This window comes from Schistocerca nitens, chromosome 2 (genome assembly GCF_023898315.1).
Source record: "Schistocerca nitens isolate TAMUIC-IGC-003100 chromosome 2, iqSchNite1.1, whole genome shotgun sequence".
NCBI lineage: Eukaryota > Metazoa > Arthropoda > Insecta > Orthoptera > Acrididae > Schistocerca > Schistocerca nitens.
The window spans coordinates 778,489,645-778,506,412 of NC_064615.1; the positions used below are offsets into that span (position 1 = coordinate 778,489,645).

At 44.3% G+C, this 16,768-nt stretch overlaps 1 protein-coding gene across 1 annotated transcript in view; it reads right to left on the minus strand.

Moving 5' to 3' along the window:
* The window catches only part of LOC126237026 (pseudouridylate synthase RPUSD2), an 882,831-nt gene that overhangs the window by 560,910 nt on the left and 305,153 nt on the right, over positions 1 to 16,768 (minus strand). The window contains exon 3 of the mRNA XM_049946770.1: positions 3,274 to 3,375. Within this exon, the coding sequence (XP_049802727.1) occupies positions 3,274 to 3,375 (102 nt within the window). The remainder of the gene's footprint in view (positions 1 to 3,273; positions 3,376 to 16,768) is intronic.

Below are 16,768 nucleotides of genomic sequence, written 5' to 3' on the forward strand. Positions count from 1 at the left end.
TCATATATTCTACACACCAACGTTAATTATCATTCTGTTGCCACTTTCCCCAATAATTTTAGAAATTTTGATGGAATTTTATCTATTCCTTCTGCCTTATTTGAACGTAAGTCCTCCAAAGCTCTCTTAAACTCTGATTCTAAAACTGGATTCCTTATCTCTTCTAAATCGACTCCTTTTTCTTCTGCTATCACATCAGACAAGTCTTTCCTCTCACAGAGGCCTTCAATGTACTCTTTCCACCTATTCGCCCTCTGCTCACATTTAACAGTGGAATTCTCGTTGCCTCTTAACGTTACCACCCTTGCTTTTAATGTTACCGGAGGTTGTTTTGATCTTCCTGTATGCTGAGTTAGTCCTTCTGACAACCATTTCTTTTTTTATTTCTTCACATTTTTCATACAGTCATTTTGTCTTAGCCTCCCTGCACTTCCTATTTATTTCATTTCTCAGCGTCTTATATTTCCGTATTCCTGAGTTATCGGAACATTTTTGTACTTCCGCCTTTTATCGATCAGCTGCAGTATTTCTTTTGTTACCCATGATATCTTCGCAGTTACGCTCTTTGTGCCTATGTTTATCTTTCCAACTTCTCTGATTGCCCTTTAGAGATGTCTATTCCTCTACAACAGTACTGCCTACTGAGCTATTCCTTATTGCTGTATCTGTACACTTAGAAAACTTCAAGCGTGACTGGTCATCCCTTAGTACTTCTGTGTCCCACTTCTATGCGTATGAATTCTTCCTGACTAATCTCTTGAACTTCAGTCTACTCTTCATCACTACTACATTGTGATCTGAGTCTGTATCTCCTTCTGGGTACGCCTTACAATCCACTACCTGATTCCGGAATCTCTGTCTGACCATGACGTAATCTAATTGAAATCTTCTCGTATCACCAGCATTTTCCAAGTATACCTCCTGCTCCTCTTGTGATTCTTGAACAGAGTATTAGCTATTACTAGCTGAAATTTATTACAGAACTCAATTAATCATTCTCCTCTCTCATTCCTTGTCCCAAGCCCATCTTCCCCTGAAACCTTTTCTTCTACTCCTTCCCCTACAACACGAGCCAATGAGGGTGAGATTGTTTGCCAGCTAGCCTACTAGCGGCGTACCGAGTAGAGGGTTTTCCACTGAGAGCGGCGCTGGGACGGGCTGCCAGGGCCGCGTGGCGACAATGCTTGGCTCTCGAGAGTATGTTATGGAGGAAGGCAGGACCACAAAATACGACTAACACCAATAACGTGCCGTACATGGGGGTTACGCCCTTCCACGATCCTCACAGCTTTACCACTCCTAGTGTGTTACGCACGCTTTCTCAATTTCCGGACCACTCTTCCTTCTCCTACGCGCATCTTATACTACTCCTCAAATTCCTTGAATATCTTCTCGAATTTTATTCAATTGCCGAAAACTCCAATCCTGGGTTGATGCTGAACCTATATCGAAAAGTCCCACACCTCCCAAGTCCATATCCTACAGCAAGTACATTTCAATAGTTTTCTCTTTCTGATCCAGAAATTCGTTCCGACATCTATCCATCGTACCAACTACAGACGTAGTCGCCCTGTAATTTGGTGGTAACAAGGCCACAAAGCCTCCTCCAGCCCCTCAACCATCCTCGCTCACTCCTCTTCCTGCTGCCATTTGTGTTTCCAAGCCCCTCACTCCCATCCCGCACTTCCCAACCTTGGTATCAGACATAGCGACCCCCATCCCTCCACCCTTCCTTCTCCCTATACACAGCATTTAGTGGGAACTTAGGAGCTTATCCCCACGGAATTACCGGATAGCAGTATCATTCCTGTACCATCATGGTCTGACCTTTTACAATAAATCATCAGAAGAAATCTTTATTATATATTGGTTGTATAATTTTAATGTTATTAGCTTTAAAACGCTAGATGCATATACGAGGGCGAGTCAAATGAAAACCTTCAATATTTTTTAAATATTATTTATTGTGCAGAAGTGGTACAAAGATTAATAACTTTTCAACATAATCTCCCCCACGCTCAATGCAAGTCCTCCAACGCTTACAAAGTGCATAAATTCCTTTAGAAGAAAATTCTTTTGGTAGTCCGCGCAACCATTCATGCAGCGCGTGGCGTATCTCTTCATTAGAACGGAACTTCTTTCCCCCCATTGCGTCTCTGAGTGGTCCAAACATAAAGTGAACCCAGGTTTCGTCCCCAGTAAAGATTCTTGCAAGGAAGCCATCACCTTCTCATTCAAACCGCCGAAGAAGTTCTTCACAAGCATCAACACGTCGTTCTCTCATTTCAGGAGTCAGCTGCCGTGGCACCCATCTTGCAGACACTTTGTGAAACTGGAGCACATCGTGCACAATGTGGTGTGCTGACCCATGACTAATCTGTAAACATGCTGCAATGTCATTCAGTGTCACTCGGCGGTTTTCCTTCACTATGACTTCAACTGCTGCAATGTTCTGTGGAGTCACAACTCGTTGTTCCTGACCTGGACGAGGAGCATCTTCCACTGAAGTCACATCATTTGCGAACTTCCTACTCCATTCGTAGACTTGCTGCTGTGACAAACATGCACCACCGTACTGAACCTTCATTCGTCGAGGAATTTCAATAGGTTTCACACCTTCAAAAACCGAATATCAGAACGCTGTTCTTCCCTGTTGCAAGTCGCGAGTGGGGCGGCCATCTTTATACTGATACTGCGAGGGTATGTGTGCATCTGCACTGAGCTGCCACCTACAGGCCATTCTGCATGCTGTTTGTAGCACGCTTACTAACTTACACGATAACGGCGCGAAATTTCGATTTGTTATTACGAATGTAAGGTTTTCATTTGACTCACCCACGTATTTTAAAATCATTTGGCTGACGAGCAGCAATGCGGTTGTTGCCAGCTAAGTGTGTGTGTGTGTGTGTGTGTGTGTAAAATGATCAACTAAGAAAAAGCAGCACGTATTCCATTATGTCCAGTGCTTATGCTCTCCACCTACTTCATGACGACGCTCGCTCACGGACATGATATTCTGTATTTGTTTTAACTAAGTTTACGAATACAGGATTGGTCTAGCTTGGTCTGGATATGGCTACGAATACAGTATTGCCGGTGGGTATACTACGTATTTGTACATTTTTGCAAAATGTGGAGACTTGAGTTTCTGACACAATAATGTTTTGACGTGAAGCACCCTGTATGTTTGCTTGAATTCTCACTGTTTCCCTGGAATGACGTACCCGTATTCACCGTCCGAGGTCAGCTAGACTCGGCGGGAGCGCCACGTACCTTTTTGAGGTCCTTGCTGGGCTCGCTGTCGTCCGCCTTGCGCTTCTCGCCCGCCTTGCCGCCGGACGACGCGTCGCCGGCCCCCGCCTTCTCCTTGTCCGCCTGCAACAACACAGTCACTCACTGCAGCAGCTGCGTCATCTGTTTGTTTACTCGTGCCTCAAAACATACTGAGTAAAATGCATCGAGGTAGAAAATGGAATGATTAGATAGGATTAATCGTACCTAGAAAGTAGTAGATTTGGCTCACTGGTAGGACACTGGGATAATGGATTCAAATCGATAAATAAGAATATTTATCGTTTACAATAAAAGGGCAGCGCGAATAATGTATGTACAGGGTGTCCCGTTTACCGTTGACCACCGAATATATCTTTTTGACCAGAAGCAAAACAGAAAACGCACCAAACATATTTTCAATAGCTATCAGGGGGACATTAATCAGTAAGACTGCCTTCCTTTTAACTTCGTTCGGTACGAAGATATTAACAGCAGTAAGTCTATTTTATACAGTATTCTATATTCAAAATCTTCTTCAAAAACGTAATACGGCGTACTATTCATGCAAACAGGAAGTTATTAATAACGTTAACACTTAACTGACTGACTCTCCTGTACTAGTTCAGTGTGAAGGTACTCGCGCTAGCGTAACTCGTCCACTGCCGGAGTTGACAACATACAAATTGAAACACAAGCAAAATTCGAACGTACATTCTGTGAGTAGCGTTTCTGCCTCCTCATCGTTCGTCGACACTGTACTCACACAAATCTTCAACTGGAGCCAATTGACTGGATAACCGGTGGCTATTTTCATTATGTTTCTATCTGTTTACTGTCAACTCGAGCAAGTGGAGGTTACCCCGCGTGCCAGCAATGTGTGGCAGTACAGAACAGCCGAAGTCAATTTCGTGTTACGTTCTTAATGACGCTCTGTTCAGCGTTTTTGAACATTTTTGAACAACTCTCGAGGAAAGGAAATGGATTACCGAATAAAAATTATGGGGTGCTACAGGAAAATGTACTACTCTTCATGTCTTGATAACGAACAAAATTATAAGATCGCGAATCACGGTGGTTAATGTCCTCCTGCTAGCTAAACAACTTTTTATTCCACTACTGCAAACAAGGTTTTTTGGGGTGATCGAGATAAATGGGCCAATGCGGATGCTTCAAATCTGCTGTTGTTGTGGTCTTCAGTCCTGAGACTGGTTTGATGCAGCTCTCATGCTTCAAATCAACATGGGCGAAACGCATACTGCCAAATATAAACTGTATTTAGTCTGTACCACACAGAACAACCTCAAAATCATTTCTATCACAACGTTGTACTGACGTTCAATTCTGGTGGCGTCTGATGCATGTAAGAGGCTCTCGGGTGCTGGAGGGTACAGAGTCATAAAGAATTGTCTCCTCCTTCTATGAGAGTACAACGCACGAGCACACGCAGCAACGACAATTGTGGATGTTTTGCTAAGAGATCAGGTAAGCGTTTTACCTCCTCATCTGAGATCTTGCGACTTGTTCTTGCTTTCCATAAAGCTAAAGGTATCCTTATCTGTGTACTGTATTAATTTCCTTATCATAATGTGCCAAATTTCTCTATTTTTGTATGTTCAGCGTATCACTTTTTTTAATAGCAATATATTTAGAAAAGCTTTTTTTTTACATTTTAAACGTGTCGATATTAACATGTAATCTGTAGTCTGAATTTCTTGGTTATTCTATGTATGCTGTTGGTAATTACAATGAATAATGGTGTGTAAAAGTACGTCTGAGACTTTTAACATTACATAGCAGAGCGGTAGAAAATTGGAGCTACATATTTCTGTAACACTTTCTAGGGCACAAATACTAGTAATGCAGAAATATACACGAAAAGACTCACTGTATTTCTTAATTTTATACTGCCTTACGCATTTTGGCCTTACGCCACAGTCAAAGGCTCAACATATCTTTAACACATTTTTAGGCAAAACGAAACTAAATTATTCAAACATGGACACAAAAAATCTGACCAACTATGTTCATTTGCGTGTAAACTGAGTGAGTCAGTTGAGTCAGTCTGCACTCAAATGTCATCAAGCAATGTAGGCCAGATACTTCCAATCCATGTTTCACAAATTAAGCTTCGTTTTACCTAAGAATGTGTTAATAGATATTTTGACACTTCGACAATGCCTTAAGGCAGAAACGCGTAAGATTGTATAAAATTAATTAATACGGTGGTCAAGACTCACATCGTTTCTTGAGTGAATTTAAAGTGGCCACAACGTCTCACAAAACATTTGTGCAGTTTGGTGCTGCTATAGGCAAATTCCTAAAATCACAGTTACAATTAGTATGTCAAAAATTCAACTCCACAGATAAGATGCTGGACCGGAGCAGGCTACCCTATCAGATCCACACATACTTGAGAGGTAGTACTACTAATGCCAACTAGTACGAACAGACAGGAAAAGATCTTAGGTAATTAGGTACGTTAAATTTATGGGACCATGGTGTAATCAGGCGAGTCACTCAAACACGTTTTCCGGCAACTACTGGATGTAGGGAGCAAGTGTTGTTTAAATAATGGTAGCTGCGTCAGGCAAGGCTCTATTATTTAGATTATCGTGCCCGCCATCAGCAATACAGCCAACAACGCCAACTCGTGGAAAGTGATCTGTAAACAAACAACAAGTCGGTGTACGGTAAACTGGGATGCTGAAAAATATAAACGAGCGAATAAAAACATAAAGGTGGAGGTACTAAATTACTCTTAGTTAAGCAGCGTCAAATGTATAAAACGCACGACCTAAGTTTCCGGTTCTCACTACATCGTGAACATTATCTGTGAGTCCATTAAAAAGTGGCGTTAATATCGGTAATGAAAAATCGGAGAGGCGGCGTTTTAAATTTACAGGTCGCGTAAACAAGGAAAAGAAATGGGTGTCAGATAGCCAAGCGGGGAGCTGAATAAAATACACCTCGAGCAGCTTGTAAAAGCGGCCGCACTTTTAATGGATACGGAATTCGGCTTAAGCAACCGCGCGACAACAGGCGGCAGCAGCGGCGCGTTTAACACGCGTTATCGGCTGCAGCGCGGCGCCGCCCTTGCCCGCTTTACTTTCATTACGTCCCCTGCCCCCCGCCACTGCCGCCTCCACCACTGCCTCCCTTTATGCCGCAGCAAATAGTGTTAGGCACCCCAGCCCGCAATAAAACCACGCGACCTCGTCTCTGCGTCGAGTGCGGGCGACAAGAAGCGACCCGTGGGATAAGGGGGATGGAGGGAGGAGACGGGGAGGGGTGCTGAGAGGGGGGAGGGAGGAGAGGAGAGGGGGAGGGGACCGGAGAGGGGGGAAAGACGAGACGGGGTGGGGTTAATGGGGAGGGGAAGGAGGAGAGGAAGAGTAGAGTGTTCATGGAGGGTCATGACCCCATCAAAAACATTTCAAGAGAAGCGTATATATTCGTGAGTTGGAACTTCAATAGTGGAAACTATTTCTTTACAGCTCGTAAAAAATAGATACGTGTTTCAAAGTTTTACTGACCTTCAGAGTAGTCACCAGCATTGTGTATAACTCGTTGCCAGCGATGTGGAAGTCGTAGGATACTCTAAGCAGTGCAAGTTGTGTTGACAGTTCGAGCGGCGCGGTCTATTGCCCAACGAATTTGTAGCAGTTCTGAAGCGAATGCCGTGAAGTGTTTCCTTCTGTTTAGAAACCGAGATGAATTCACGAGGGCTTAAGTCAGGGGAGTGCAGTGGGTGGTATAGCACTTAGCAGCCCCATCATTCAAACAAATCAGTAACAGCTTGCACTGTACGTGCTTGTGCACTGTCCTGCAAAATGATGGTCAGGTCCTGCAGAAAGTGTCAATCACTTCTGTCTCTAAGCTGGTCATAGGTTGTTTTCCAAAAATGGAAAGCATAGAGACAGAAGTGATGACACTTTCTGCAGAACCTGACCATCATTTTGCAGGACAATGCTCAAGCACGTACAGTGCAAGCAGTTACTGATGGGTCTGCTAAGTGCTATACCACCTACTCCACTCCCCTGACTTAAGCCCTCGTAAGTTCAACTCGATTTCTAAACTGAAGGAAACACTTCACGGCATTCGCTTCAGAACTGCTACAAATTCGTCGGGCAACAGACCGCACCGCTCGAACTGTCAATACAACTGGCACTGCTAAGAATATCCTACGACTTGCATATCGCTGGCAGTGGATTATACACAATGATGGTAACTACTTTCAAGGGCAGTAAAACTTTCAAACACCTATCTATTTTGTACGAGATGTAAATAAATAATTGTCACTATTAAAGTTCCAACCCTCGTATGTATTTTGCATCACCTCGGTTCCCAGAGTTCCCAAACCTGTAAACTGGAATAGAGATCAGCATAAACATCATTTCCGCCCTTTTTATTGCTCATGAAAACGACACATTGTATGTTGTGCCAGCCACCATACAGCGAGACCTTCAGAGGTGGTGGTCCAGATTGCTGTACACACCGGTACCTCTTAATATCCAGCAGCACGTCCTCTTGCATTGATGCATGCCTGTATTCGTCGTGCCATACTATCCAAAAGTTCATCAAGGCACTGTTGGTTCAGCGATTCGGCGTAGATTCCTCAGAGTGGTCCTCGTCCATAAACAGCCCTTTTCAATCTATCCCAAGCTTGTTCGATAGGGATTATGTCTGGAAAACATGCTGGCCACTCTAGTCGAGCGATGTCGTTATCCTGAAGGAAGTCATTCACAAGATGTGCACGATGGGGGCGCGAATTGTCGTCCATGAAGACGAATGCCTCTTCGATATGATTGCACTATCTGTCTTAGAATGGCATTCACGTATCGTACGGCCGTTACGGCTCCTTCCATGACCACCAGCGGCGTACGTCGACCCCATATAATGCCATCTCAAAACAGCAGGGAACCTCCACCCTGCTGCACTCGCTGGACGGTGTGTCTAAGGCGTTCAGCCTGACCGCGTTGCCTCCAAACACGTCTCCGACGATTCTCTTGTTGAAGGCATATGCGACACTTATCGGTAAAGAGAACGTTATGCCAATCCTGAGTGGTCGGTCCATTTGGCATGTTGTTGGGCCCATCTGTACCGTGCTGCATGGTCTCGTGGTTGCAAAGTTGGACCTCGGCATGCGCGTTGGGAGTTGCGTATCATGCAGCCTATTGCGCACACTTTGAGTCGTAACATAACGTCTTGTGGCTGAACGAAAAGCATTATTCAACATGATGGCGTTGCTGTCAGGGTTCCTCCGAGTTATAATCCGTAGGTAGCGGTCATCCAATGCAGTAGTAGCTCTTGGGCGGCCTGAGCGAGGCATGTCATCGACAGTCCCTGTCTCTCTGTATCTCCTCCATGTCCGATCAACATCGCTTTGGTTCATTCCGAGACCTCTGGATACTTCCCTTGTTGAGAGCCCTTCCTGGCACAAAGTAACAATGCGGACGCGATCGAACCGCGGTATTGACCGTCTTAATATGGTTGACTTACAGGCAACACGAGCCGTGTACCTCCTTCCTGGTGGAATGACTGGAAATGACCGGCTGTCGGACCCCCTCCGTCTAATAGGCGCTGCTCATGCATGGTTGTTTACATCTTTGGGCTGGTTTAGTGACATTTTTGAACAGTCAAAGGGACTGTGTCTGTGATACAATATCCATAGTCAACGTCTGTCTTCAGGAGTTCTGGAAACTGCGGTGATGCAAACATTTTTTTGATGTATGTATATTTCCAAATCACACAGAAACGGCGAGAGTTCTAGAACTTTCAGGCCGGCCGCGGTGGTCTAGCGGTTCTAGGCGCGCAGTCCGGAACCGCGCGACTGCTACGGTCGCAGGTTCGAATCCTGCCTCGGGCATGGATGTGTGTGATGTCCTTAGGTTAGTTAGGTTTAAGTAGTTCTAAGTTCTAGGGGACTGATGAACTCAGATGTTAAATCCCATAGTGCTCAGAACCATTTGAACCATTTCTAGAACTTACAAGCTACGTTTATTTTTCAGTTGCTCGTGTGAGGCGCTGCCTACGTCTATCAGCTTGCAGCTCGGTCACTAACATTCCGGTCGAGTAAGGACGCTTGCTCACAGACTGACCTCACCTGCTATCAACAGCAAGTCCCACAGGTTTATAGAATAAAAATCCGCTTCAGTTGCCAGTAATTGCTTAATTTATTCCATGATCGGTTTCGCAGCATAAAGCTTCATCTTCACTTGCCACCAAATAATTATAGAAACACAAACGTGTGGCGGTCACACTCGCCTGCCCAGGTGGGCGCTGTGGTTGCTGGGCAACGCTCCCATGCGTTTGACGTGAGGTCCCCCCCCCCCCCCCCCCCCCCCTCCAACGGTGACTGACTGACCCGACCGCCACACATTTATGTTCCCATAATTATTTGGTGGCACCTGAAGATAAAGTTGTATGCTTCGAAACTAGTCGTGGAATAAACTAAGAAATTACTGGCAACCGAAGCGAATTTTTAATCTTTAAATATGTTCCTCCGTTGCAGATGTTCATTTAATGAAATACGACTAAATTCGTGAGTCCGCAGGTAACTGGCACGTCACAGGAACGTTGAATAATAAGGCAAAGGCAGAATGGAGAAGACCTCCATTATGCACCCATGGAAGGAAAAGCTAAAAGGACTGATTTCCGGAACGTAGGTGGAAACGACTGAATGAAACAACATACTGATTTTTTTCACACTACCGTAGCCACTGACGCAGATCTGTTCACGATTGTAGCACTTCTTGAAATACTGACTAATTTGAATCCATATTTCGATGTTGTACTGCGTAATTTATGACGTCAGAGTTGTGAGGGTTTGTTGCTATTACAGTTGCTAATTCAACCGCATGGCACATGCAATTCTCAAATTTTGGGACGAATACTTTTCGAATGGTGTGCTTCTCTGAATTGCAGTTTCTTGAACGTTATCCTAAAGTGATGTAACACGCACAGATGTACACAATGTATTAGTATTATACGAAAATGTTGAATATATTATTGTAATTAAATAATTCATTATTATATTTAAACATTATATATTTTAGTATTATTATTATTACTAAAATAGTAGGCATCAGAGGCACGTTACAAGTGGGGGCTGGCGGTAAGTTATGTCTGGGGAGGGAGGGGGGAGGGAGGGGAGGGGAGGCAGGAGCAGGCAACCGAATCCTTTATTAGCGCGTGTTTTGGGGTGTCTTACAGCTGTTACACGCTCGTCGGACATGCGCCGCCATATCGTATTACCCGTCCAATCCTTGCAGTACCTTGCGGCAGCCATAAATGCAGCACACAACCATGGAATGCCAAGCGGTAAGGGCGAAAGAGATATAATAGTACGTTTAAATCAAGAGAAAAATTATTATCAGTAAATATAGTAACAGTGCAATGAAAGGATAACCTTCATTCCCACACTTTACTATACAGAGTGTACCATAATTAACAGTGAAAACTGATGCGGATGAAAGTATATGGTAATAGAAGCAAATTCGTTGCAGTAAACATGGGTCCGAGCCTTTTGCGATGTAACTGCGAATGTACGTTCGTGAGCCACCACTGACATCAGTGTGAAATAGTGTCGAATTTAGTGTAAATCTATTTCGAATGCAAACTTTTCGATTAAGTCCGAATCGGTTGGGCTCAAATTTCAACCAAGGCCTACCTTAACAAGAAATACAATACCGTTGCGTCACGTTACATGTTACAATTTACTGTTCACCCCCGTGTGTTAAAAGTGTTTGGTTGCACACGATGCTGCAAATGAGTACACAGTTAGAGATGTTGCAATTAACATCATCAACTTCACCGGTTCAGTATGTAGCTTGCAGCCAACAATCCGTCCGTAACCAGAGGTGCAGAGAAGTGTACCAGTGAGCACTACTGACTAATGCATGTGATTATTTACTAGTAGGATGATGTGTAGGGAGGTACCGTCAATTCTCAGACACAACAGGGCGTAAGAGCTCTTCGGAACAGCGTCCTTCGAGTGCTTCTGTGAACGCCATCAGTTTCAAGTGCGAACTTTACGGAAATAATACCAGTTTTCATTACTCCTTTGAGTCAGATGTTTTGTGTTGAGTTTGGGCCAGTATCCTGCATCACAGACACTCAAGCTTACGCCCATGACGCAAAGTTTGCTGTATACGACTTCGTACATAAGGATGGAGAGAAGTGGGCTTCATAGTGGTGCGGCAATTGTCGTCGTAGGAAAGCTGGACAGGAGCAGAAATGATTAGCGAACAAGTTAACAAAGGAAACAGAAGATTTGTTTAACTTGTATTTCTCCGAGTGTACGAAGACTCAATACAAACACTGCAGCTAGAAATAGAGTCCAGCTCTCAATGTTAACGCGGTTGAGGCTCTCTGAAGTAAGCACGAACGAAGGTGTCGGAAAAGTGACTAGGCGGCGACTGCGTAGCGTCAGGAAGCGAAGAGGCTCCAAGTGCCCAAGTGCGAGTGGGGGCTGTGTGGCTGCGGCCGTCTCTCCCACACCACGGTCGCAGGGGGCGCCCGTAGTCCAGAGCTGCTGGAAGCGTGGCTCAGTGGGCGTGCACCATTGGGTCCGCCGGATCCCGCATGATTGCTATCGGCATCTGATACAAACCTGCAATTCCGTTGCCAGCTCAGACGTCTGCGGGATCGTATCTATACCTGATACCACCAAGTTCACAACTTCAGCGAACCTGCTCCCGTTGTTCATCGCTGTTTGGACAAGTAACACGTTTATTTAACGACGGTATGGTCTTATTGACTGCGTTCCTAACGAAATACGCTTCTGCAGTGGAAGGGACAATTGCCATTTACCATCTCCTGCGACTGCTTTTCACCAGCTGTCGACTTACACAAGCGTCCTGCAGATACTTTCTATAGTTTTATAGAGTTCCCAGAGATTCTGCTTCTTCTCCTGTCTTCTACATAAAATTAATTATGTCTTCAAATCCAAGTTTTGAAGCTTTTCGCTTGACTACGGTTATCCAAATATCTTCAGTACACCTGTTCGAGATCCTTATTCGATATGTATTCTCATCTCGGCAGCTTACAAAAAACGTTAATGACCCATCCAGTTTTCCTCCTTTGCTGGCTCGTATACATCTCATGCCTACTTGCTTATACAGACAATACAAATTCGTCAAACAGAATTCGAAGATCGATAAACAACGTTACACGAGTAGGAACGAGGTCGTCAGAATTTTTTTCGCACAGTCTCCTATTACTGTGTTCGACGCACCCCGTTAAATGAGAATTTTAGGAGAGAATTTGAGCCAGTCATTCGTGGTTTCTCTTCAATTGCTGAATCACACACACAATACCTATAAAGTCAAGCATCTGGCTCTTATTCGCTGATAGTTGTGTGATCTTCCGCGATGTAAATGTACAGAGTACAATAAAACGCAATCACGGTTGGCTGGAGAGCGTGGGCTGCTGAATCGTCGCGACGTGCAGCGGGCAGCAATCGCGAGTTATTGGGTTTCCAGTGCGCCAGAAATTCGTGTTTGCGGCGGCGAGCCACGCGATCTCTTCATTAGGGCGAGGGGACGGGGCGGTTGATGCGTCAGCAGCGTGCTCTTGAAAATTACATTTGATCCCGCCGAGCACCGCAGTTACCGCCAGATGAAGCGAGCTCTGCTCACGCCCCGCTATCATCAATATATTTAAAAATAAAATACAAATAAAAAGCCACTGTCGGCCGTTCATGTTACACGCCGATTCGCTTTTAGTCCGTTTGTGAAAGAGTTGTTCCACACATATTTCTCCGAAGTCCTGCCTACCGTTCGACCGGTGATCAGAGTTAGTGCAGCGTACACTGACAGGAAAAAAAGGTAACACCGAAAAATAATTAATGTAGAGTAATGACATTTAGGGAATATATTTGTCTAGGTAACATACGTAAGTGATTAACATTGCAAGATCATAGGTTAACGCAAGCGCGAGATAAGCCATTGCCAATGTGACATGCTGGTACATTAATAAACGGTGTAACCGCCAGAATGTTGAATGCAAAAATGCAAACGTGCATGTATTGTGTTGTACAGATGCAACTGAGTTTCATTCCCTGTCGCACTTGGTCGGTCAATATAGGGACAGTTAACGCTGTCTATGGATGACGCTGGAGTTGTCGTCCGATGATGTCCCATATGTGTTCGATTCGAGACCAATCTGTTGATCGAGCAAGCCAAGGCAACATATCGATACTTTGTACAGCATATATGGGCGAGCGTTATCCTGTTGGAAAACGCCCCCTGAAATGCTGTTCATGAATGGCAGCACAGCAAGTCGAATCACCAGAGTGACGTAAATATTTGCGCGGGATAACCAAGGGAGTGCTCCTGCTGTCATACGAAATCGCAGCCGATATCATTGCTCCAGGTATACGTCCAGTGTGGGTTGGTTGCAGGCCCTCACCTGGCCTCCTAATCAACACACGGCCATCACTCACACCTAGGCAGAACCAACTTTCATCAGAAACCACAACAGACCTCCACCGTGCCCTCCAATGAGCTCTCGCTTGACACCAATGAAGTCCTAAATGTCGATGGCGTAGCGGCAGTGGAATGCACGCTATAGTGCGTCCGGCGCGGAGCTGTCTTTGAAGTTACCGATTTGTAACAGTTCGTTGTGGCATTGTGACGCCAAATGCTGGTCAAATCGCTGCTGCGGATGCTGCACGAACAGGATGGTCTTCCCTCTCGGCAGTGCCACGTGGCCGTCCGGAGCCCAGTCTTCTTGCTATCGTACACTCCCGTGGCCATCGCTGCCAGCAATCGTGTACACTGGCTATATTCTTCCCACGTCTTTCTGCAGTACCTCAGAAGGAACATCTAGTTCTCGTAGTCCTACCACACAATCTCGTTCAGACTCAGTGAGGTGCGGATAGTAGTATCTTTGTCGCCTTAAAGGCATTCTACACTAACATCAAACCACCACGTCCAATCTCAAAGGTAACTAAAGCTTACGGCCGTTACAGCGTGTATTTAAAGCAAACCTGATTTACACCCTCATACTGGCGCTAGTAGCACCTCTCTTGTGCGACTGGAGCGAAATTCGAATAGAGATAATCTTATGTAGAATCACGAGTGCCAACTTTTGTTTATGTCGCACAACTCCTTCTTCGTGCTGCGATTTTTTTCCGTTAGTGGAACCAGGCTGGCTAAAAGTACTGCTTAATAGATGCGACGCTATCTTTCAATCTCTCCATTACTATTCTGTTATATCTGAGTATAAATAAGGGTACTTGTGACCAGTCATAGTTGAAATATTTGTTTATTTCTCAAAAATGGTTTTCTAGCCTCTCAGGTTCATCTTGAGATGGTGCATACAGACGTTACATATTTATTTTCGTAGCTTTAAGCTGGGCGCTAACTTGCGCCAATACGGCGGCATGCAAGCATCACGCTACGAAAACCCATGCCTCCTGCACGCCAAATTTCAAGGATAAAATTAGTTTAAGGAAATAAACAGATATTTGAAAAATGATTGGCCTCGGGTATCTGTATTTATATTCCATTAATACAATAACACGTTCCATAATACCCGTAGTGTATAAACTTCATCTATTACATTTGTTAACGTTTTATTCTACATCATTTTACTCGAAGATTTTTCTATAATACGTCCTTTATCTCCAGATCATAAAATGACTCAAAAACAGGAATCACCCACAAATTTGCTCTATACCTCCATTTATAGCATGACCAGTTTCGGACATATAAAATCCATCTTCAGATGTCTATTACGGGCTTGTAACTATATATCGAAGGCTAGTATTGCGATCAGTTTGTCATACGACACAACATGAAGATAACAATTCAAAGGTGTTAAAACCAAACAAAATGGGATTATTCAAAGCCCCTTTTATCAAATATTGCTTAAATCATGCTCTTCAACAATGAAAAGGTCAGTAGCTAACCAAATGCTATTGTATTTGTAGGCGGAATATCTAAAGGACAGCCGGCCGCGGTGTCCGAGCGGTTCTAGGCGCGAAGTCCGGAACCGCGCGACTGCTACGGTCGCAGGTTCGAATCCTGCCTCGGGCATGGATGTGTGGGATATCCATAGGTTAGTTAGGTTTAAGTGGTTCTAAGTTCTAGGGGACTGATGACCTCAGATGTTAAGTCCCATAGTGCTCAGAGCCATTTGAACCATATCTGAAGGACAGGTCCACCACCCTGGACAAGGTCACTGAAACACACTAGATAGGTTTCCAGTACTCTTAGTGGACTAAATTTTCCCAACAAATACTTGGCCAGCTTGAGAGAAGTGGTGGCGGTATCGAACCATTCGTCACGGGTAAGCTGAGCCGTGCAAAATGGAGTGCGAGAATGTGATATTGGTGACAATGACATGGACATTGAGCTCGGCGGCTCCCTTGGTGCAACTCGAGAAGAATAATTCGCATGCTGGCAATGAGGACCAACTTCCCTTCCTTTAATTCTGAAAATCATCCATAACGAAATAAATAAACACACACACACACACACACACACACACACACACACAAGAGGTGACACGTCCTCTTTCAGCATATTCCACGAACGTCTTGAAAATGGATGACACAGACACTAATAACTAGCAGTTGCCATCCAGAGCGTGAACACCTCTCTTGGAACACCTATTGCTAAGGCTACCGTAGTTGAACCGAGTCACAATGCGAGCTGTAAGGCGATGGCAGGAGAACTGTTGCATGTAATGAATGTAAGTGCTGAGCCTTGGCTTTAAATTCTCCATCATACTTAATCAACAATTGCCGTCCCTTGAACCATGCCTGGATACAAAAATCTGCCATAATATATCATCCTTTTTGTTCTCTGGGGACTCTTTGAAGTGATTCAATATTTCGTTGGGACCACCGCCTATGGATATGCACAGACAGAATAGTGGACTCAACTATCTAAATGGAAACAGCACATTTATAACTAGGTTTTCGATAGTTTGCCAAACTGCTTATGGCAAATGCCTTTTCATTTGAAAAGGAACAGTCAGTTTCCTTTGTCAATACAAGCTTGTTTCTCGTCTCAAATGATCTCGACATCGACAGGGTATTGAAGCCTAAATCTTTCTTTCTTCTTAATTTCTTCCAGTACCAACAGCCTAATTAAACATGTTGCTAGTTTGAAGTTTACTGAGACAAGCTGAGTCAAGAAAGTGTATTCCTCTCCACGTCTAAAAGAGCAGTAAAGGAGCATATGGTCACATTAAATTTCTACAATTACTCAACGGCCAAGGAACAACGTGGATTCGGTACAGACTCTGTTTTTATCGTGCGTGGTCCAGTCTTAATTAGGGTGTCGTACCACGTCCAATTCGTGATAGTTTACGCAATAATATAATATTTCTCCTCTGCCCACAGGAAGTTAGTTTAGTAATCTGCATGTTCCATAAGTCATAACTGCGACCTTTAGCTAAGATGTTGAACGAGTCAGTTTTACAATTATGATACACTTTATCAACGTAGAATATAGCAAAATGTAGACCATTTTCATGATTTTTT